The sequence below is a fragment of the Trichomycterus rosablanca genome, chromosome 7, assembly GCF_030014385.1.
Source record: "Trichomycterus rosablanca isolate fTriRos1 chromosome 7, fTriRos1.hap1, whole genome shotgun sequence".
Classification (NCBI taxonomy): domain Eukaryota; kingdom Metazoa; phylum Chordata; class Actinopteri; order Siluriformes; family Trichomycteridae; genus Trichomycterus; species Trichomycterus rosablanca.
In genome coordinates this window covers 13,810,754-13,835,500 of record NC_085994.1, presented here as the reverse complement: position 1 = coordinate 13,835,500, position 24,747 = coordinate 13,810,754, and the positions used below count along the sequence as shown (strand labels likewise).

Below are 24,747 nucleotides of genomic sequence, written 5' to 3'. Positions count from 1 at the left end.
CTGTAAAGCACCCCCCCCCACATACCCTCCTTCCCCAGTGTGGTTACCGAGTGTTCACCGCCGCTGTTCCTGTGTATAGGAAACGGGAAAGCTCTCTGGTTTCTGGCTTCACGCGTTCTCGGTTCCACGACGCCGGACAGTCACTGAGTTTGTACCGGGGAAAGAAATCTACCCATTTAGCAGGAGATTTACTGTAGTGTATACAGAGATGGGCTGGGGAACTGACCTGTGGGTGAGTAGTTCAACCGTCCCGGTCTTTTGTTTCATGTTTTTTAGGTATGACTTCAGAGGGTTGCTGCGGGTTGTGCTACATTCACTGCCTTGCTTAGTATTAACATACAGCGTTTCACACAGACGACACACTAGAAAGAAGGTTAACACGCGTTACCTAAAGTGCGTTTAAACCAGACAAACAGGTTAACACTGGATGTATTTGTTTAATTAGGTTAACGTATTTTCACTTATTTAGCATGCGTTGATCATTTTTATATGAACACGTTGCCATTGCTGTATGGACAGATTTCTTTCTAATCAGTTTTACATTTAGTTTCGGGTTCAATGCGAAAACATGTTAACGTTTACCTTAGTTATCGTAACTTGAACGCTGCACTGTTTGGATATCATAAAACAAAGCGTCCAAGTCTCTCTGCTCTCATTAGCTAGTTGTCAGTTGCTGAAACAATGCGGACACGGAGTCAGCGATTCTTCCCCTTGTTTTACATGTTTAACGTTGCACATACGACATGTATGTCTTAAATTTAAAGTAGTTAAAGTTTGGTAGTCTTAAATCTGTTTCTTTTGGTGTTTGGTGTATTAGGCTTATGTGTTTTGTCCGAGCATTGCTCCTTCATTCAGGTCACAGCTCATGAAGCTCTTTCAGGTTTAGACCGGATCCATGATACAAACATGTAGATTATAAGTACACTTTTTCTTTTAAACGCTTTATTGCATTGTCAAAAGACAGACAAATCTTAAAGCTATGTTTAGCATTTACTTTAGTATAAAATAAGGACAATAAAGTGAGTCGATAAGGGTCCCGGTTGAAGGGGTGTTGGCTGCTGCTTCCAAAACCTCTGTCACTGTACACTGTGTACAAACTATTGGTGTTGCAGTATGAACAATAAAATGTGGTAGTTTTTTTTATTATTATTATTATTACTATTATATGTATTTAGTTACGTATTTAGTTACGTCCTGAACCAATGCCAAGTATCAGTATAGAACTATGCAGGCCTGGCTGCTGGTCAGTACCAATATATGTACAGTATTTTATAAATGCATGTAATGTTTACAATTACAACACATTATCCATATGTGTATATATATATATATATATATATATATATATATATATATATATATATATATATATATATACATATATACATATATTTTTCATTGACCGTAAAGATCAATCACATGTACATGGGTACGGATATCCAGATCTGATACAAAGTATTGGTGTCTGGCCTGCTATATAGAGGATTCAGATCCACTTCACTGATATGATACACTGTGAATACATGTGGTGTCTGCCAAACCCACACGATATAATCTGGATGGGAATATGTATCATTAAATAATTTGCTATGGTTGCTATGGATACTATATGAGTGATGCAGAGTTTTCACCTAAATATAGAACTAAATTTATCTTAGTCTATAATACCAGGGCCAATTGACTAACTTGTCTATAAGAAGAATGAAGAATGCCTTTAGTTGGCATATATACATATACACTCGTACAGTACAATATGTTTTTTCTGCATATCCAGCTTGTTTGATGCTGAGGTCAGAGTGCAGAATCAGCCATTGCATGGTACACCCCTAGAGCTGTGATGTTTAAGAGCTTTGCTCAAGGGCCCAACAGTGGCTTCTTAGCTTCTCAGAGCTGGGAGAAGCTTGATTGATTCGACTGATAGCCCTGAGCTACCTTTGTTCTGGTCAGAGACAGACATTGGCTTACAATTATAATATAAAATTGATCAGTCTAAATGTCTCTGGTGTCATGCTGCAATGTACAGGGGTTGGACAATGAAACTGAAACACCTGGTTTTAGACCACAATAATTTATTAGTATGGTGTAGGGCCTCCTTTTGCGGCCAATACAGCGTCAATTCGTCTTGGAAATGACATATACAAGTCCTGCACAGTGGTCAGAGGGATTTTAAGCCATTCTTCTTGCAGGATAGTGGCCAGGTCACTACGTGATGCTGGTGGAGGAAAACGTTTCCTGACTCGCTTCTCCAAAACACCCCAAAGTGGCTCAATAATATTTAGATCTGGTGACTGTGCAGGCCATGGGAGATGTTCAACTTCACTTTCATGTTCATCAAACCAATCTTTCACCAGTCTTGCTGTCTGTATTGGTGCATTGTCATCCTGATACACGGCACCGCCTTCAGGATACAATGTTTGAACCATTGGATGCACATGGTCCTCCAGAATTGTTCGGTAGTCCTTGGCAGTGACGCGCCCATCTAGCACAAGTATTGGGCCAAGGGAATGCCATGATATGGCAGCCCAAACCATCACTGATCCACCCCCATGCTTCACTCTGGGCATGCAACAGTCTGGGTGGTACGCTTCTTTGGGGCTTCTCCACACCGTAACTCTCCCGGATGTGGGGAAAACAGTAAAGGTGGACTCATCAGAGAACAATACATGTTTCACATTGTCCACAGCCCAAGATTTGCGCTCCTTGCACCATTGAAACCGACGTTTGGCATTGGCACGAGTGACCAAAGGTTTGGCTATAGCAGCCCGGCCGTGTATATTGACCCTGTGGAGCTCCCGACGGACAGATCTGGTGGAAACAGGAGAGTTGAGGTGCACATTTAATTCTGCCGTGATTTGGGCAGCCGTGGTTTTATGTTTTTTGGATACAATCCGGGTTAGCACCCGAACATCCCTTTCAGACAGCTTCCTCTTGCGTCCACAGTTAATCCTGTTGGATGTGGTTTGTCCTTCTTGGTGGTATGCTGACATTACCCTGGATACCGTGGCTCTTGATACATCACAAAGACTTGCTGTCTTGGTCACAGATGCGCCAGCAAGACGTGCACCAACAATTTGTCCTCTTTTGAACTCTGGTATGTCACCCATAATGTTGTGTGCATTGCAATATTTTGAGCAAAACTGTGCTCTTACCCTGCTAATTGAACCTTCACACTCTGCTCTTACTGGTGCAATGTGCAATTAATGAAGATTGGCCACCAGACTGGTCCAATTTAGCCATGAAACCTCCCACACTAAAATGACAGGTGTTTCAGTTTCATTGTCCAACCCCTGTATGTGTTTGCTGTCAGAAGCATCTCTTGTCAGGAGGTGATCGTAATGAATTTATTCTGATCAGTGCTTATGTGAAGGTGTAAACTAGCATATTTCAACAAACATAATTTGGGTATTTTGTACCTTGATTAGCGAAGCATAATTAGCTACATGGGAGTGATAGCAGCTCACTTAGCTATACCGATAATACTTACGTACTTACTGATATTTTTCAGTGCTGAACCAGGTCTTGATTTTAATGTCCATGTTACTGTTCTACCTTGCTGCCATCTAACGTTTGATCCAGAAACAAGCTTCTGCCAAATTGTACAAAATTAATAACAGTAAATATCATAACTAAAATTTTGTTTGTGAAACAAAAACCTGGTTTCCCACCTACTGGATACTCAGTTTAACCCAGGACATCTGAAATTATAACTGCTAACAAGCCTCCTTAATAAATGTACTAGACATGATGCACAACCTCACTGTGGGTCGAGTGTTTGTCCAGTTTGGCTTCAGTTTGTGTTTTCTGACAAGAACAGTGCAGTAATAACAGCATACATACTTGGATTAGGACGTTTGGGTGTGGAACTGGAAGTGTGCCTTTGTGTGGGGGTGGGGGCAGTGATAGTCACAGTTAATGACCAGAAGCTGTGTGTACCATGGGGTGTAATGTTCAGCTTTGGGGAAAAAAAACTATACTGCAGATGCTAGGCTTAGGAGTAGGAGCGTCATCTGTGTGCGCCAAGGGCCATGAGGTGGGGAGATATGGCTAAGCTTTGTCAAATCACTCTGAGCAAAATGTTGATGGGAAAACAATCATACCATTAGGGACTGTTCTTTGCAATCTATTTAATCTCTGGATGTTTTTTTACTGGCTTGGAATTTGCATAAATGCATAAATTCTAATTTTTGCACAATATTATGGAGAAGTGTAGTGATAGTAAATTCTATAACAATATAACAAACAATAAAAGCTTATTCTATAAGTGGGTATCAGGAACTGTCTATTATTTGAAGCCTGAGTTGATGGTTTACATCTGCGCAGGTTTGACAGGTTCGACCTGTTGGAACACTTGCTGAAAAAGAGATTTTAAACTCAGTTTGTTTGTAGGTTGATTCATAATATACACTGACCTGCCATAACATAAAACCACATTCTTTGTCTCACTGTTCATTTGATCAGTTCCTCTTACCATATAGAAGCACTTTGTAGTTCTACAATTAATGACTGTAGTCCACCTGTTTCTCTTCATACCTTTTTAGCCTGCTTTCATGCTGTTCCTCAATGGTCAGGACCACGACAGAGTAGGTATTATTTATGTGGTGGATCATTCTCAGCACTGCAGTGTCACTGACATGGTGGTAGTGTGTTTGTGTGTGTTGTGCTGGTATGAGTGGATCAGACACAGCAGCGCTGCTGGAGTTTTTAAATACCGTGTCCACTCACTGTCCACTCTATTAGACACTCCTACCTAGCTGGTCCACCTTGTAGATGTAAAGTCAGAGATGATCGCTCATCTATTGCTGCTCTTTGAGTTGGTCATCTTCTAGACCTTCATCAGTGGTCACAGGACGCTGCCCACGGTGTGCTGTTGGCTTATTATTTTTGGTTGGTGGACTATTCTCAGTCCAGCAGTGACAGTGAGGTGTTTAAAAACTCCATCAGCATTGCTGACGTAATGGACAGTGAGTGTAGAAGCAAGGAGGTGGTTAATGTTATGGCTGATCAGTGTAGTTGTAACTTGTTTATAAGACAATAAGTATGTACTGCAAAAAATACTAAGGATTTTATGAAGGATTGCTGTATGACTTTATCAAGTATATCATATATACTTCATTTCTGCCAAAAGGAAAATGTGATCATTGTGTAGCTCTGGATTTATGGCCTTGGACAGGGCTGGATCTTGTATCCAGATGGATTTTTATAAGTTCTGGTTCTGCCTATTTAAAACATCACTATCCTGGGTGGCTGAAACAAGCCGATTTTGTATCCTGGCCTACAACCTTATTCATCCTTATTTTATAGACAAGTCGGATACTTTTTTTATAGATAATGGTCATCACTCTCTCCTTTCCTGTTGTCAATACCAGCTGTCTGTTGGCGGGCACTGTTAAACTTTTTAATTTGTTTTTGAACCCAGCTTGCTCCCGTTTTTGTATCACAATGCAATAAATGCAGCTTGTGACTCATTTACAATGTTGCTGTATGTTGCACTAGATGCATGAACAGGAATGTGGCCACTTAAGTACTCCCCGTCTACTGCTCTATAGTTGTGGACAGCTTAAGTATTTATCACAGGTGGTTCGTGCTCTCGACGCAGACAGCATGATCTATAGAGCCAGAGCTGGAGCTCTCAATGCCGGCAGATCGATCATGTCTTAGGTTGTGTTACGTGTGTGTGTGTGTGTGTGTGTGTGCACAGCATACGTCATTGTACAGTTTCAAAGCCATAAGGTGTCTCAGTGGTCAAACGTCAGAAATAAGTCAGACTAGACATGACTACTCGATGTAGACTTCTTAACCACTCAATATGTGAAATACTCTTATGGATATACAGTGAAACCTCGATTTAACAGACTAAAAGTGGGGGTGCACTGGTCCGTAAAATGCGATCGTCTGAAACAACAAGGTTTTTTTTTTTTTCAGGGCGGGAAAATATACGAAAACAAAGCACTAAGATGGGTAGATAGATAGAAAGAATGCCTTTATTTGTCACATATACAGTACATACGTACAGTATAATGAAATGCTTTCTTCACGTATCCCAGCTAGTTTGGAAACTGGGGTCAGAGCGCAGAGTCAGCCATCGTACAGCGCCTCTGGAGCAGACAGGGATTCGAACTCTCAACCTTTTAGTTGATAGCCCAAAGCTCTACTCACTAGTCCACCACCATCCATAGGGTCAACAAAAGTGCTAAACATGCACATAACACATGCATGTAAACAGTAAAATGAAAAAAGTAAATAGATATGTAAATATGTAATGTAAAACCTGTAAATAAATGTTAAAATTGGTGTACTGTACTGTGTGGTGGAGGTGGAGTTTTTCTTGCTGTGATCGTAGTGTCTGAAACACTGCTGGTGGCTACTGGAGCAGCTCCGGTGCATAACTAAGCACTAGACCTTGCAAAAATTAAGCATAAAACACCAAGAAAAAGGCGCGAACAAAGCGAGCCTCCTGACAAAATAAAGCCTATTACTCATGTAAGGCTAGTGGACATTTATTGAACTACTGGTCTCTGTGTGCTTCTCCTGGGTATTTTAAACAATCGGACCGGACATTCAGTTTTCAGATTTTGTCCGTTAAATGGAGGTTTAAACACTGTATATTGTTCCCGTTCTTGATTTGGATTGGCATTGTGCAGATGGTCAGGTTGTTCACTGGTGGTAATCATTGATCCTTTTTTATCTTTGGTTCTGGGGGTTAAGGCTGGGATGTATTTGTGTGAGCCAGGTCTGGGGGTGCGGCCAAGCTGTCCACAGTTTTACCCATGCTTACATTCGTGGGAAAGCTAAGTCAGTAAACAGCTTGTTTATATCAGGTAGACCTTTAGATTTGTGACATGTGTCTGTGTGTTTATATTAAATGTTGCTTGTAGAGCCTAAAATAGAAACATGCTCACCTGTATGAAGAACCAGTTTTCTTTGACATTGTCACTGACCTATTTTTATTCAATGAATGCACAAAAGCTTTTCCTTTCAATTTGCTCTTGAACGTGCAGCTAAATTCAAATCTAAAACTCAATCCCAGCAATACAGAGCTGTTACTTATTCCTGGAGATCAATCTCCAACCCAGGACCTAGTCATCTCTCTTGATGACTCCCAGATCAGACCATCTGATAATGTAAGAAGCCTTGGTGTCGTCCTGGATAACCAGCTGACCTTCTCTTCTCATGTAGCCAACATGAGGAGATCGTGCCGCTTCCTCCTCTACAACATCAGGAAGATTCGACCATTTCTCTCCATGGAAGCCATCCAGATTCTTGTGCAGTCACTTGTAATCTCACGGTTGGACTACTGCAACTCCCTCCTGGCAGGTGCTCCTATGTCCACTATTAAACCCTTGCAGCTCATTCAAAATGCAGCTGCCCGTCTGGTTTTTAACCAACCTAAACACTGCCACATCACCCCACTGCTGCGTTCTCTTCACACTGATGCTCGCCTACAAAGCCAAAAATGGACCAGCCCCAAGCTACCTTCGAGGTCTAATAAAACCCCGCTCTGTATCAGGCAACCTCCGAGCCACTAGTCTTGCCCGACTCGATCCTCCACCCAGGACTCGAGGAAGACAAGCACCAAGACTCTTCTCTGTTCTGGCACCCAAATGGTGGAACGAGCTTCCCCTGTCTGTCCGAACATCTGAGTCTCTCGCTGTCTTCAAAAGACGATTAAAAACCCACCTCTTTACTAAGCACTTAAGCTGACTTGTACTTACTCACTTACTTACTAATGCTCTAATTCTTATTCTCATTCATTTCTTGAAAAAAAAAAACTAACTTTGGTTCTAAAAGGGTTTCAACAGATTTGTATTCTTGGACTGTTGTTTACTTAAACTAGAGTAAGGTAATGTTTACTATGGAAGCACTTCTGTAAGTCACTCTGGATAAGAGCATCTGCTAAATGCCAAAAATGTAAATTAAAACTCTCAAATTTTATTTATTCTTTGTGTTATTTCAGATTTGTTGAGCGTTCGGACAGTTTTACTAAAATGCAAGATGTTTTACAGCACTGCAGTGCTTAAGTGCATTAGTGACCCTTGGTTGACTTTGCAGATCTACAACTGGATCAGCCAGGCTTTTCTTGGAGCCATACCTCTACTAACTTTAAAATGTTTGACGTATCTGCCTCCCTAAGATTAGTGGAGATCCCAAAGTCAGACACGAGTTCCTGCTGTTGTGTCTGTGGTGCACACTGAAGCTTTTCACAAGACGATCTTTGTAGTTGATAATCCTCTCTCTTGGCACACTTCATGGCTCCCTGGCACTCTCTGAAAGCCTAGCAGCTGGGCATAAATGTGCGTCTGTATCATGCAACAAAGATTTATTCAGTTTAGATGTCAAAGTTTATACATCCAGAGATGCGTAGCTAAAAATTATGCTGAACTAATTGGATAACCGTAAGCCAGAGCTGGAGACCACAACGCTTATAATGACTAAAATGATGTTTTAGAGAAAGTTGTACTTGGTATTCCACCAAGTACAGATAAAATGTGACATCTGAATCACAAATCTCACGACTTAAATCAGAAAAGCTTTAAAAGCCTGGGTGCACTGTATTTGGACTTCAAATTAATGCAGTTGGTTGTGGAAACAAATAGATCTTTCACTGCTTTATTCCATGATTTCTTTCCAAACCCAGCTGTATCTCCAATAAAACTTTTTGTCCGCTGACCGAGGATATTTAGAATAGTTTTAATTCAGGCATCGTCTCTGCTCCGTCAACTTACGATGTTCCATTAGAACTTATTAGTAAAAGACTCCACATAATTCTTTACAGATATCAGAGAATGAGTCATGTCTATACTATGATGTAGTATTGTGTTATTTTACAGACTGCATTTGACATGGGAGACTCCAGCTTGGGGAATTCTTAACAATGTCATGGTATTTATTGTCTGGCCCGTTTTTGCATCTGTTTTTGCCCTCTGAGGGAAGTAGATGTGTTCTGACTTCCATATAATGAACCTGATGACATGCTTTGTTTCTGTAAACCAGTGGAGAAGATTCATATATTAACTCTTGCTAATAAATAAACTATTTTCTTTACAGTTTAGAGTCATGTTTTCATTATTTTAATGTCCACGATATACCAGAGATGTAAATGTGGCCAATTTCTTATTACCGTTTACCATCATTGGTTTACAGTTCCAGTGTCCTGTTACAGTTAGTTTCATATAAACAGTCAAATGTTTTACTGATTAAAAACAGTGCAACCTAGCACAAGTGGCAGTAATGGAGAACAGTGTTACATAAATACTGCAAGCAAAACCAGTTCTTCATTCATAATATAAGTTTAACACAAAGTCCATGGCGAACAGTTAATTACAAGCTCTAACAAAACATGCTACTGGTAACTATACTGGAGCATCATGCAAAATGTCCACATCATTTTTGTAAAAAGACCAAAAAGATTTCCACACATGCTTCACCATTCGTGATTTTAATTCATAATAGTTCCAACGTTCATTATTTAACTATCATAAATACATTAAAAGTTTTCTGTATGCAGTGTGTACACAGCTGGCACATACACACTGAGGGTGGGTCAGAGTGTGTTTTAAACCAGCAGTCTTACTCTGTTCATACTGTTGCTGTACTCTCAATTGAAATCAAGCTGTTGGAAACAAATTTAAATGACATAATCAGCAGCATTCACTGAACGATGGTTGACTGGTTAATCATTCGCATCCCTAGTACATATATTATTTTGTGTATTTAGTCAGTGGTCACCAGTGGGACCCAGAATTATTAAGTTGTTCTATATAAATAAATGAATAATACAAATAAAGAAAGTATCCTCACGTAAATAAATTTGGCTGGAAAATCCTTTACCTGGCAACTTTGTGAAGTGCCGTCAACCAGGCTAGGTGGATATCGCCAGTGCCTTCTGCTGTTTAAGGTGAATATCGATTCATCTTAAATGAATAACCAATTCAAATCGTTGCACATGTGCACCCATTTTTAACTGTCTTGTGGTGCATTGTTACATCCCTAGTTATGGCCTGTTTACAGTCATTGTTAGGAAAGTCCAGATGATGCAAATTTTAAAGCTTTATAAATACTCTTTAGACTGGCAGGGATGCAACACAACAAAGTGACCGGCTGTTGACAGGAGGCAGCGCAAATGTTGGCATCGTGAAATGGACAGTGTCAGCAATGCAAAAAAGTAGAGCAAAGTTTAACTTTATGTAAATTAGGAGTAAAGCAATGTGGCGATTACTAATAGGAATTGAGCAAGTTTTTTTTACACTCTTAGTAGATACTAGTCAGTAAAGTATGATGCAACATCATGGAATATACTGTATATACATATAAAGATCTTATTAGATCAGTTCTATTACTTTTTACTCTTTTTTGATTAATGTTTCCTTCGTTTTTTCTTGTAAAACCCAAAAAATGATGCTTTCACAGGACTGATTGATTTATGCCAGGATGTCTCACAGCCAAATAATCGTTTAATATGTATATCTTCAATAATTTATCAGTCCAGCTTGATGTTTGACCCTATATGGGGTTTTTCCTCCTAGAATCGAGGAAATGAATTCAGGCTGAGCTCGGGCGCTCAGGCTCATTGGGAATTGGATGGAGCTGTGCTTCAAGGGGTAACTGAGTTCATTGTTCTCAGCCTCCCCCCATTTACATTTACAGGGCCCCTCAACAGCTCTGACAGATCACTCAGCCCTGTTTACAAAGAGCAAGAAAGAAAACATGGAGAACTGGGACTGGATGTATTTTTTTTGTTACTTTCTTCCCTTGTCAGGATGACATGTGGTGTTTTGTTTACTGCCCGGTGGAAACCTTTCCAGGCGCCTGCAGTTTTTTTGGAAAATGGTGCACATGGAAGCTCCCTTTACTCACCTTGATTGCTGTTTGAGACACTTTAATACGTTCCCTCTGAGCCTGTAGTACATAAACAAGTGGAGGTTTGAGGGAGTCTCGGTGACCTGCATACTAACGTGTACATTGTGGTTTTGTATTAAATAGAGCGGCCTGTGGGTTTCCAGGGCATTTACTTTGTCATGCTCCGTTCTCACATTCGTCTTCTTCAGGTTTGAATAAGTCAGTGTCGAGCGACTGCTTCTGTTTTTCAGCTTGATCGCTCGTCTGGTTCAGTCCGAGACGGTGCCGAAGACGGGCTCCGTGTGTTTCAGCTCAGTTTATAGCTGCTGTGTTTTATAGCCTGGACTGAAATCTTTACCTAGCCGTGACTGGAAGTGTCCTGCCGTTCCTGGGTTATTCATTAAAAAGAGTATGCAAACAACATGTGTGCTGGGGGTAAAACCCTTCGGTTTGACTCTTGTCTTCATTACCTTTAAGAAACCTTGCTACTTCACGTGTACAGTTAGGGCAGTAATTGTGGGTATCTTCAGAGAAGCTGCTACATATCGTATCTATACTTCGACGTCCGTGCTTTACTGTGTGCATGGTGTTCTATAAATCACACTCAGCCTTTCTTTTGCTCTAGTCTTGCTTGACCAGACAGTTAGCTCTAAAAATCCTCTGACGTGTGGAGGTGCCTATAAGTGTATGACGTTATTTTTGTGCTTTTTAGTTAGCACGGTTTGGAAACACAGGTGAAATTCAGTTCATTGCTTATTATTCACTGTAACTGCTGTTCATGCTGTTTTCAGGTCAACCAGCCACTCTCTTAAATTATTTCTATATGCTTCAGGTGTTACACACCGACGAGGCATAACATTATGATACCCTTCCTAATATTGTGTTGGTCCCTCTTTTACTGCCAAAACAGCCCTGCAACTGTGATGCACTGTGTATTCTGACACTTCTATCAGAACCAGCATTAACTTCTTCAGCAGTTTGAGCTACAGTAGCTCGTCTGTTGGATCGGACCACACGGGTCAGCCTTCGCTCCCCACGTGCATCAATAACCGCCCATGACCCTGTCGCTGTTTCTTCCTTGGACCACTTTTGATGGATACTGACCACTGCAGACCGGGAACACCTCACAAGAGCTGCAGTTTTGGAGATGCTCTGACCCAGTCGTCTAGCCATCACAATTTGGCCCTTGTCAAACTATCTCAAATCCTTATGCATTTTTCCTGCTTCTAACACATCAAGTTTGAGGATAAAATGTTCACTTACTGCCTAATATATCCCACCCACTAACAGGTGCCGCGATGAAGAGATAATCAGTGTTATTCACTTCACCTGTCAGTGGTCATAATGTTATGCCTGGTCGGTGTATGTTATGTAAACACCACTTAGAGATTCAAGTGTTCAAGGTGTGTTGCAGCCATGGTGAAAACTAAGGAGCTGTTACACCATTGCACCAAGTAAGGAATGGCTATAAGGAGATTTTCAGGACCTTGAACATTCCTTAAAACACCACTGGAGGGACTGTCAGGAAGTTCCAAGTTTATGGAGCAGCAGCAAACCCTCCTGGCTGGGGGGGGGGGGGATAAAAATATTGTCCAGAGGCTTTACCAATGTCTTCAGGTCAGAGAAGACTGATGCTCACTAAACGTCTTGACGTAGGCCTATGTAAACATTTCATTGGCTGTTCTCAGCTTGGGGTGCATAGCTCACTGTTGGTCAAACACTGAGTGGCTGATGTAGAACACCGGCCCCTAATGTAGAGACAGACATGACAGACTCACAGAAATACCAATGTTGTGTCTTGTGTGGTGAACCTGAAACTTGGTGATAATTGGACTTTATAGCAAGACAATAATCCCAAACACACTTCCAAGTCAACCATAGCTTGGTCAAGGTATCAGTCCTGGAATATTCAGGAGTGGACTTCTCAGCCTTCAGATTTAAAAACAGTGGTCTGTGTCAGTGATCATCTAAGGTTTTATCTCAAACCCAAGTTTAGTTGACTGGTCTTTTGCTCTAGTGTCCTTTTTTATTTATCAGACAAATAGTGATGCACTCCTTCCTTATCCAGTCTTCCCTCCAGACTGCCATGCATCAAGGGAGTTTGCTATCTGTTTTTGTTGTTGTTGTCTCTTTAAACAGAGGTCAAGTCAGACCAGGATGAAGGTGTGGTATGTGTATGTGACCTCCTGCTTTCCCAGCACAAAGGGCCATCTTACAGTGCAAACTGCACTTAATTAAATGACCATCAGAGATGAGTTACTGCAGTAATATCACTCCCTCTGCTACAGCCTCTCCGGATGTTTCTAAATCAGCGTGATTGTTTAACACGGTCATGCTAACGATTTCCTGCATCTAATAGTACAGCTTGTTCACTGTTCAGATGATGATCGGCAATTCCTAAAGTATTAGTGCAGATGTAACCTTTCTAGATGTTTCTCATACTTTAGACCAACTTTTTATCCCCTTATTAAACCCTAAACTTTAAGTACCATCCATAAGTCAACAATACAGGTATTCATGCACCAAACACCTAAATCTAGAAGATGTATGGGTGCAGTCGGCACGTTCTATTTCTTTAAATGGAAAGGACTGTTTTAAATCAAGATCCTGGTTCTTTGTTCTTCCAACGACAATCTATAGCAATTCCTAGGACTATGAGTAAAATCTTTAATCAAACAGATATGAAAACAGTCCTCAAGATTGGGAAAAACTTGGTTTGAAAGAGCGCAACTAAAGAACACCATTTGACAAGGACTATAAACTGAAATATAAGATTTACCTACCTTTCCTGCCTTGAATATAACCACTGTTATAAGCATGACATTAAACATCTAAATAAATAAATAATACACTTCGTCCTGCCTGATGTAAGTAATTCCCAAATAATTTGATGGTGCATTTCACCATCTCATCATGGTGCATTGCATGCCACCAGCATAATTCAAACCACAGTTTGAGAACCACTGTTCTAGACTAGATTGTAGATTGGTACATAAAACTTTCACATATTATATCCAAGAGGTTTTATTTATCTGAGTCATTTAGTCATTGTCCACAGCCCAAGATTTGCGCTCCTTGCACCATTGAAACCGACGTTTGGCATTGGCACGAGTGACCAAAGGTTTGGCTATAGCAGCCCGGCCGTGTATATCGACCCTGTGGAGCTCCCGACGGACAGTTCTGGTGGAAACAGGAGAGTTGAGGTGCACATTTAATTCTGCCGTGATTTGGGCAGCCGTGGTTTTATGTTTTTTGGATACAATCCGGGTTAGCACCCGAACATCCCTTTCAGACAGCTTCCTCTTGCGTCCACAGTTAATCCTGTTGGATGTGGTTTGTCCTTCTTGGTGGTATGCTGACATTACCCTGGATACCGTGGCTCTTGATACATCACAAAGACTTGCTGTCTTGGTCACAGATGCGCCAGCAAGACGTGCACCAACAATTTGTCCTCTTTTGAACTCTGGTATGTCACCCATAATGTTGTGTGCATTGCAATATTTTGAGCAAAACTGTGCTCTTACCCTGCTAATTGAACCTTCACACTCTGCTCTTACTGGTGCAATGTGCAATTAATGAAGATTGGCCACCAGACTGGTCCAGTTTAGCCATGAAACCTCCCACACTAAAATGACAGGTGTTTCAGTTTCATTGTCCAACCCCTGTATTTACCTAATCAGAATTATTTGATAGTTATATTTAATAAAGAAGACATGCAATCAGTGGCACCGTGGTAAAATATGCTAGCCCACTACTGCTCAGACCCAGGGTTCTAATTTCATTGGTGCTATGCAGGTTGGTCATCTGGACAGAAACAATTTTCTATGTCTGTGTATCTGGGGTGGGAGGCTGGCTGAAAGCCTAGCCATCCGGAGGTGCTTTATGTCAGTGAGATAAGGATGTTGCATCAGGAAGGGCATCCAGTGCCAAATCAGGTATGTGTATCAGAATGATCCGCTGTGGCGAGCCCTAAATATGGAAGCAACTGGAAAAAAATATCTGAGAATGAACACCAGAATGAATTGTCTTTTAATGCAAAAAAAATTGTAGGATTGTTGAACCAAACATTATATTATATTTATATTATTAATAGTATTATATGTATATTATTATTAGTAACTTTGGTAATTAAAATGTACATGCTGTGTCATTATTTAAAATTTTTAATCATTATTGCTCAACAAGACCTTTTAAAATTTTTGCTATTAGTAAGTGTTTGTTGTTCAATATGGTATACGTCCAGTATGTGCATACGTCCAGTAGAACATTGTGTAATGTTGTGATGATAACAGTCTGCGTCTCTTCTTGGCCAGAACGGGGGTGGTGCATGCGCCCGAAAAGGGAAACTACAGGAACAATATGAACCAAAATACAGGAGTGGCTTAATGTTAACAGAAACTAAGTAAATCATTAACTACAGTTATTTTATGCGGTCAGCAGCTAAAGGTTATGATGATTACTGATCTACCCACAGTTGGGCACCAATATGCTACTGTAAATCTATACCAAGAAAACTCTCAGCTTATTTATTTTTAATTCTATTGTTTACAGACCCGTGTTATGAACTTCTAGGTCCAGACCAACTAGGTTTAACCTATTCAGCCTTTCTAATAACTGGACACCCTATGAAAATTGAGTAGCTAGCTTTTTTAGCTTTGTGTAACTTAAAGTAATGTGAGTAACGTGAAGTGCTGAGGTAAGCAAGAGCAATGACAACTGAACAAGCCTCAGGGATTAAAGTAAAACCACTCTGGTAATGCCAGCTAACTGAGGAGGCTCTCAACCTGCACCAGCTATAATATTGATATCTCTTTGGCTTTGTAGCCAGAACGCCCTTCTTGTTTAAGACTGAAGTCGTTGCCGCTCAGGTGGCGCAGCGGTAAAGTACGCTAGCGCACCAGAGTTGGGGTTTCGAATACATCGTATCGAATCTCAGCTCTACCTTTCCGAATGGGCTGGGTGGCTGCATGAACAACGATTGACTGTTGTTCAGGGTTAGAGGGTAAAAAAGTCAGATCATAGGTCCTCATAACTGGTGCAATTGCGGCCCCTGCTGGCTGACTGATGGCGCCTGAGGAATAATGCTGATGGGGTGTGACCCTCCGTACACGGTGCCCGTCGGTGTATGAACTCGTCTCGTGCAGGTGAGAAATGCAGTCTGTACTGACTACATGCCGGAGACTGAAGTTGTTATCGTGTGTTAGCTAATCATAGCTGACAATTTCAAATGTGAAATATAGTTCCAGGCTTTTTATAGAGCATTTTAAAGAAAGTCTAGTTGATCTGATTATTTTTTTTAAGAATTGTCAAAGAAATTTGGCAAGGCTTACTTTGCCATTTCAGACTCTTGATTAGCAAGTAGCATGTAGGTTGTTATTTTTTGGATCAATGCAGGAATGAGCAGCGCAGATGGCTAAGCTATACAAAAGCGCTTTCGTTGTCATTACTCCATAATGTTAATATAGTTTCCTATGAAGCTACACCAAGGAAGCGCTAAATGCTATGACAGTTAACAGTTTTAAATCTCATCATTTATGATTTCTAAATGCATCAGTGTCTTGAAGCATTGTTCCGTGTTAAAACATCTCAGTAAGTAGTAGATAGAGGAAATCTTACTGTTTGACTGACCCGGACTCAGCAGGGTTTGAACTGGTTTGGTGATCATCAGCGCAGCTTTAGCACATCTTCTTACCGAGTGTTTGATCCATTCAGTCTGCTGGCAGCCATACAGTACGTTGCTTGTGCTCAGTCCTTAATGCCTTTTTATTGAGGACACAGGGGGCTGTTTTTTCCAAGTGCTCCCCAACTGGTCACTGCAAACCTTTTTAAATAATGCTTCTAGTGTGATAATCAGTTTAGTTTAGTTTATTGTGCCGGATTTATTTGATCATTTCCTTACATATTAAAAAAGGACCAAAACGTGTGTGATTTTTTTGTTGTTAATGTATTTAGAGATTAGGAATAAACACTTGATGGTAATATAATTATAGCTTCATATAGCTATTTTTAAATATTCCAGTCCTCTTTTTCAGCGAAATGTTGATATATTACATGATTAATATATATCATTAATCATGTAAAGACAAATTGGCGCCTGCCAGCTCATGACCACTGAAGTTTGAAGTTTATATCTCAGTGGTGCTATCAGCCAGACAGGCATCTACACAGACATTTGATTGGCCTTACAGTCTGTTGGGTGGTGCATTCACACCCAGTCCCAAGCCTGTATTTAAAATAAGGAATGTTGTGTCAAGAAGGGCATCCAAGGGTTTGTTCATATTTTAATCCCAAATTATAGTAGCAATGGTCTTTTTCTAATTCACACAGTTTAAATATTTAATTTGATCTAATTTCATTGGTTAAGGTCATGACAGGTATGGTTTTACAGTAGAACATGCATTTTCCCTTTTTCGGCAGCATTCACCACCCCCCTTCTGGCAAAGAAGAGCCACATACTATCAATATCACAACATTCTCACAACAACAAAGCTCACTCTCACTCACTTTCTTAACCGCATATCCATTTAGTTGTAATATGACTAATACCTCCCTTTTCAGTGTAATGATTGGCGCCAGTCAGCTCACACTACCTCTGAAATCCAGAGCGGTCTTTTTTAAATGTAATTTAATTTTTATGCTCAGGGTCGCGGCAGGTCTGGTTCTACCAGGAAACACTGAGCTCATGGCAGGAGTACCCTGGACAAGGTGGCAATCCATCACAGGGCTTCAGCCTTCCCCCTTCCTTAGACACAGTCTATCATGTCTGAATAGATGGGCGGCCGGCCGGCTGATAGCACTGCTAAGATTGAACCGAATCAGCTGCTGCACCACCCGAGCGCCTAGCTTAAATATGTTTTAATTTGAATTTATTTATATAAAAGTGCAAAAAGTCAGTCAGCACCATCTACAGCAGTCAGATTTGACAAAGAACGGTTTCTATTGATGGCCTTTAAAATCCAGAATTGTACAAGCACCTTATATTGAAGCTCATATTAAAATATCACATTTGTATTTGAACACTCTGTTGACTTATTTAATCTTAATTAATAATAATTCATTTTTAATAATGTTAAAGAATTAACATTATGAATCCTGTGTAGCGACCACACCTTTGCCTTTATCTTATCACACAGCTCGCAGACTGGCCAGCTAACCTAGCTTTCAGTAGAAAGCTTTCATCTTTTAATAAAAATAATAATAATGGCAATATCAGGTACTTTGGTTGCAACATACAGTAGCATAGGGGTTCTGGAGGCCTGGCTTTGATCTTCAGCTCTGAAATTAGATTAGATTGTTTTAGCAATTCTTCTCTAGTATTTTGACTCGACAGAAGTAAGTCTGTCATCTGTCTGGAAGAGACGTTTGCTTGCAATGTTTGTTCAAACTGAAGGATTGATCCTCGGTCTATTTACAGGCTTGTCCTCCATCATTTCGGTGAGTACCGATGCAGGAAGGAAGCCTTTTCCTGCCTCAGCCTGCATTCCAGAGCTCTAATTGATTGCGGATGTTTGCAGCCTCTCCGTTTTTTAAGTTCAGCCTGGAAGAGGATCTATAGCTTTATAAAATAAGCCGGATGCTGTAATCACTGTCGGACACTGGATTCATTATTTATGATGTTTGACTCACCTCATGTTAAAGCTAAACTCGGAACTAATTTATAATCCCAGTTTAACGTGTATTAGTCAGGACGGTCAGTAGGAAATTCCTAGAAGAGAAGCAGAAATGACTCGCCTGTTGCTCACACTTCAGACAGCCTTTATTCATACTGAGACCGCAGTAAGAGGAAATGAAGTGGCTCAGTGCTGGTGATGAGTGAAATATGGCCCTCGGTGAGCTGTACACAGTTTTATAGCGAGGGTGTCTCCCCTTAAGTTGCGTCTCTCCGTGCTGGGTTTTAGTCACTGTCTTGAGTTTAAAGGAATGTGGAGGTCTGGATGTGATTGTTTGAACAACGCTTCAGAAGCTATTAGATGAAAGACAGCACAAATTATGGGAGCTGTTGGCAGCACTGGGGTGGGTGTGAATCCACAGGAAGGGAGTTTCGGGGGTGCACGTGTTTTTGGAACAAGTCATTCATTCATTCACTTTTGTCAATCGCTTTATCCTGGTCAGGGTTCTAGAGATTCCGTTTCCACTGGATATGGGCGTAAGGCAAGAACACCCTGGACAGGACCAAGCATGTATGTACGCCTTGGTGGCTATCAGCTGAGATTGAAACTTGTAATAGATCACTGTGCCACCTGAGCACCTTTTGTAACTAAAGTATGCCTACATACAGAGAGGTGGCCTGCTTGGTTTTTAAGTTCATCTGAAATTGCTATAAAAATTATGTATTAATTAACCAATAAGACAAAATTGTTTCATTAATGCTGTTACCCTACAGCGGACAGTTAATACTGAAGTGTACAAATCCTGAAAATCTGATTGTGGCGCTCAGCACCATGCTAGCACACCGGAGCTGACATCTCAAACTCGTGAGTTTGAATCTCAGCTCTGCTACTGGCAGGCTGTGCGTTTACATGTGCGTAAAGAGGGTGCCGGAGGGGATTCTTCATAATTGATGCAATTGTTGAGACGGGGGATAGTGGGATCTGTGTGTGAGACTCCGTGTGTGATACTGAGCTTCATATGAACTCATCTCATACAGGTATAAAGATGCAGTCGTCTACTGCACACGTGTCAGAGGGGGCGATATGACTAGATTGGGAGGAAAATTGGGGGGGTATCTAAATTTAATGACCTGTAGCTTGCATGCAGCTGTTTACCACAACATGTCCAATTCTGCACCCCTTTGATTCAGCTATTGAACAATGTATATATAAAACAACGTAACACAGTTCTGCAAGTAGAAACACCTTGTACTTGTCTGAAGAGAATGGCAGCCTGCTTTAAAAACACTCTTTTAAAGAATAAAATAAAATTAGTGACTGTTGAACTACTCAAAATGCACAACACATCCAGTTCTGCACCCCTGCAATTCAACTATTAAACATTGTATATATAAAATGACGTAATACATATATTACACATTCAAATAACAAATCAAAACATCCAGTGAGTGGCAGTTGTGCAAGCACATACACCTTGTACACAAGGTTGGAAGAGAATAGCAGCCTGGTTTGTGCTGTTGGTATTGTGGACTGTTGTTTTTAAGCAGTTTTAAAAAAAGATAAAATTAGTGACCCATAAACAACTCAGAACGCACAACACTTTGAACCGTGAAGCAGATGGGTTACAATTATAGACGGTTCCACTCCTACTTCAACATAATACTTGCATGCTTCTGCAGCAACCAGGATTTATCAGACCAAGCCTCATTTTATTCCAATCTACAACTGCTCAGATTTGGTGCTAACTGTAGGCTGAGATTCCTGCTGGAGATGTTTGCTTTGTTCATGGCTGGATAAAATTCTAAACTGGCTTTATATGTATTTGCAAAATACTAAATCTTTTAAGCATTGAGTCTTCAGGACTTCTCTAAAAGTACATGTTTTTATAGTAATGTCACTGTTGTATGAGATCTCATCTGGCTTTATAGGTTGATTGTACTGCATATAAAGTGTTCTAGATCTGAGAAGACGAATCTGTTCTGAAATATTGGAGCACTTTTACCAACAACGTGAACATTTAGCTTTAGCTTGCATTTATAACTGACTGATTATCAGTCATTTCAGTCAGTAATAAGTAAACACACAGTTCCTATCAGTCTACATGAAACAGTGTTATTACAGGCTCTGTGTGAAAGGTGATGTTCAGACTACAAGCTGTATTACATTGCTTGTTTGCTTAGAACTGCTGCTAAAAGCAACTGCTAAATGCTGCAAACGTAAATGTGAATCAGTTTCTCTGGAATTCAGGCAAAAGTCCGACCTTACTTCTGTAATATAAACATGTCCTGAAATACGCTTACATACAGATCTTATTTGCTAAGACAAACACTTTAAAATTGGTCAGTTTCCTGTTTGTCATTGCTTTTTTTTACTGCCTAAAACATGATGTGACTGATGGCGATGCTAAATTAAAGTAAAAAGTGTCACACAAAGCTTTTATGTATTTTTAGGCATAAGTATTTATAGGTAATTCATAAGACTTGTATAGTAACAAGTAACAGTATAGTTACCTGCAAATACATGTCAGCTGCATAATAATGAATGCTAACTGGAGTTAGTCAACCAAGTGACCATTTTTTAAAGCATTTTCTCCCCTTTTCTTCTGATTTTAGTGCATCCAATTTTTTTTACCCAGTTGCGTTATGCTTCCTCTCTACTGGTGCTGACCCCCGCCCAGATTGAGGAGAGCAAACTGACACACGCCCTCTCCGACACGTGTGCAGTAGCCGACTACATCTTTTCACCTGCACGAAACGAGTTCATATGTGGATCAGCTTTGTGTACGGAGAGACACACCCTGGTCAGCATTATTCCCCAAATCAGTGCAGATGCCATCAATCTGCCAGCAGAGGTTGTAATTGCATCAGTTATGAGGTCCCAGCTTCGGCTTACCCACCCTGTATGAAGAACAAGCCAATCTTGTTCATATAGCCATCCAGCCCAGCCGGATGGCAGAGCCGAGACTCGATACGATGTTTTCGAAATCCCAGCTCTGGTGTGCTAGCGTATTTTCCTGCTTCGCCATCTGAGCGGGCAAGTGACCATTTTTTTAGAAGAGCAACTCCTCCATATAGGCCTGTTTTGTGTCATGCTTTGGATATGTTTTTTTTCCCTAAACATTAACTTTAATCACAGTTACTGACTTCTGCAACCCTGAAATTACAGTGTTAAAGTAAAAAGTAGTGTTCTACTTTGTTGATTATTTATAGAGGAGCAGCCTGACCTAAGCAATATGGCTGTAGTTTTACATTTTTCTCTAGTTTTGTATAATGGGCTGAACTCAACTCTGAGATTTGTTTGTGTGTTGCTCTTGCAGTTTCTTTATATCAAATCTCTGACTTTGTTGTAATGTTAGACAAACAGATTGAGTTAGCACAGTAAAGTGTTGCAGTACTAAACAACTACATTCATTTTACTTCTGTAAGCTGAGACAGTGATATGTCAAAATAGTCTGGAAAATATTTTTGACAAGACAGTGTCAATGGCAATGTGATGAGCAGCTGCTCCAGGGGTTAGTGCCAGTGTTTGTGTTTCTCTGTCTCACACAGCTGTGGCACGACTAACCTAAATTTAAGGGAAGAAAAATACCATCATTCTTCATTCTGCTTCAAAATACTAGTTTGATGTGTCTTGTCTAGGCTTTGTAATATTTTATGAGTTTTTTAAAATTGTATTATCAACCTAATTTCTTTACTGGATTGTTTTTTTCTGTATGTGAACTCTGAATGTAACAGCAGGTGCACATTGTAAAAGTAAACACATCAATGCATTCATTCATTCATTGTCTGCTTTACCACTGCTTTATCCTGGTCAGGGTTGAGGTGGGTCTGATTCATTGGGCAAAGGGGAGGAAATATTCTGGACAGGTAATATTCTGGACAGGTCACCAGTCCATCACAGGGCACACACACACACACACACACTTAAACCTAGGACAGTTTTAGTTGCAGACACAAGATCATCATGCAAACTCCAGACAGTACAGACCTGGACGGGTAATCAAACCCAGACCCTTCTTGCTGTAAGGCAACTGTGCTACACACTGCGCTACCATGCAGACTAAACAGATACAGCAAGATGGTCCTCACAGCAAGATGGTCCTGGGTTTGATTCCCAGGTGAAGCAGTCCTGGTACATTTACATTTTCAGCATTTAGCAGATGCTTTTATTCAAAGCGACTTGCAGTTGTGACAGTATACAATCTAAGCAATTGAGGGTTAAGGGCCTTGCTCAAGGGCCTAACAGTGGTAACCTGGCAGGGGTGGGGCTTGAACCAGCAACCTTCTAATTACTGGTCCAGTACCTTAACCACTAGGCTACAACTGCCCTTGAGCCACTGGTCCTTCCTGTGTGGAGTTTGCAAGTTCTCTCCGTGTCTGTGTGGGTTTCCTCCAGGAGCTCCTGTTTCCTCCCACAGTCCAAAGACATGCAAGTGAGGTGAATTGGAGGTACAAAATTGTCCATGACTGTGTTTGACATTGAATGTAACCAAAGAGTTTAAAACATGACATTAAAACCCTAATAAATAAATAAATAAATACTGATTAAGACATTGGCCCAATTTTATGACTGATTAGAAAACTATTCCACAAGCTCCTACAAGTCCTGTTCACTAACACGCTGCTGTTAAAATGCTTTTGGCTAAAGCATGAAGAAAGCATGACAGTGGTAGCCTAGTGGGTAGAGCTCACTCCATCAACTGAATATTGATATGTTGCGCCCCTAACCCTATCTGCTCCAGGGGCGCTGTACAATGGCTAACCCTGCACTCTGACCCCAGCTTCCAAACAATCTGGGATGTGCGAAGAAAGAATTTCGTTGTACTGTACACCTGTATATGTATATATGACAAATAAAGATGGGAAATTCTATGAGGGAAATTCCTGTGCAGTAAATTTATGTGAATGTCATTTGCGCCGCTGGTGTATAAGCGCTGTTGCACTGACTGATTCACTAACAAAGCTTCGAAACTTTTCTGGGAAACTAAAACTATGAAGCTGCCAGAACCAGTTGTGTTCAGGTCTAAACTGCACCAGTGATGGACATTTTATTGTCAGTCTAACAAAGGCACCTAACAACATAGAAAAGGAGTTATTTTTAGAATAAATTGCTTACTCGTGAAAGGTGACTGTATTTTTAAACAGGCAACAATTAATGACCTGTAGTCTCGGGGGCAGCACAGTGGCTCGGTGGGTAGCACTGTCGCCTCACAGCAAGAAGGTCCTGGGTTCGATCTCCGGGTGGGGTGGTCCAGGTCCTTTTTGTGTGGAGTTTGCGTGTTCTTCCCGTGTCTGCATGGGTTTACTTCGGGTGCTCCGGTTTCCTCCCACAGTCCAAAGACACGCAAGTGAGGTGAATTGGAGATACAAAATTGTCCATGACTGTGTTTGATATAACCTTGTGTGAACTGATGAACCTTGTGTAATGAGTAACTACCGTTCCTGTCATGAATGTAACCAAAGTGTAAAACATGACGTTAAAATCCTAATAAACAAACAAACTGTGGTCTCGGTGGGAGCTAGACATGAATTGACCTGTTTGGCCACCAGAATTACCAGATACTACCAGTAAGGATGTTGAGTGTCTTGTAACAGCAGTAGTTTTATTATTATATTTTATGCGTTTTTCTCCCATTTTCAATTTGTCTTCCGCTGCTTGGGGATCCCCGATCCTCCTCCTACCCGCACGCAGCCCTTAACAGAACCCTTTTCCACCCATGCACTCTGCACAGGCGCCCCTATCCGCCAATCGAGGTCCTTACACGGCGTTTAAAGACCCCACCCACATAGTCCAGTCTTCCCTCCCTGCAGGCACTGGTAACTTGCTAGATGGCACCCAGCCGACCGGTGGCAACACCGAGTTTCGAACCAAGGAGTTCAGAATCTCTGTGCTGGTGTACTAGTGGAATATCTCGCTGTGCCACCAGGGTGCCATACATAAGCATTTTTGTTAGGCTTTCTTGCTATAGAATTCAGCTCAGGCCTCATTTTGTCATGTGAGCGTTCTCTAGCTCTCTTTATTTTTTACTGACTGTGCTTATGCTTGTGTTGACTTTTTTTTTTCAATTAATAATCAAAAATTAAACAAATTAAAATAGCTCAATTCAAAGCTGGGATACTAATAGAGTCTAAGCCAATAAATGTACTTGGTGCTAATCATGTTGTTCATATTCCCTGTGGTTTCTAGCAGTTAGTGAACCAATGCAACCTTACTGGTCTATTTTTTTTTACTTGACCCTTATAGTTCATGATGTAAACCCGCATGAAAGCACTTTCTCGGCAGGTAATTTAAGCCCTGGTCT

General features: G+C 40.8%; 1 protein-coding gene across 2 annotated transcripts in view; it reads left to right on the top strand.

Moving 5' to 3' along the window:
- Window positions 1-75: 75 nt before the first annotated feature.
- Window positions 76-24,747, top strand: part of fnbp1l (formin binding protein 1-like) — an 88,992-nt gene continuing 64,320 nt past the window's right edge. For both annotated transcript variants that reach the window (XM_062999033.1, XM_062999032.1), the window contains exon 1: window positions 76-232. In XM_062999033.1, the coding sequence (XP_062855103.1) occupies window positions 209-232 (24 nt within the window). In that variant the 5' untranslated portion in view covers window positions 76-208. The remainder of the gene's footprint in view (window positions 233-24,747) is intronic.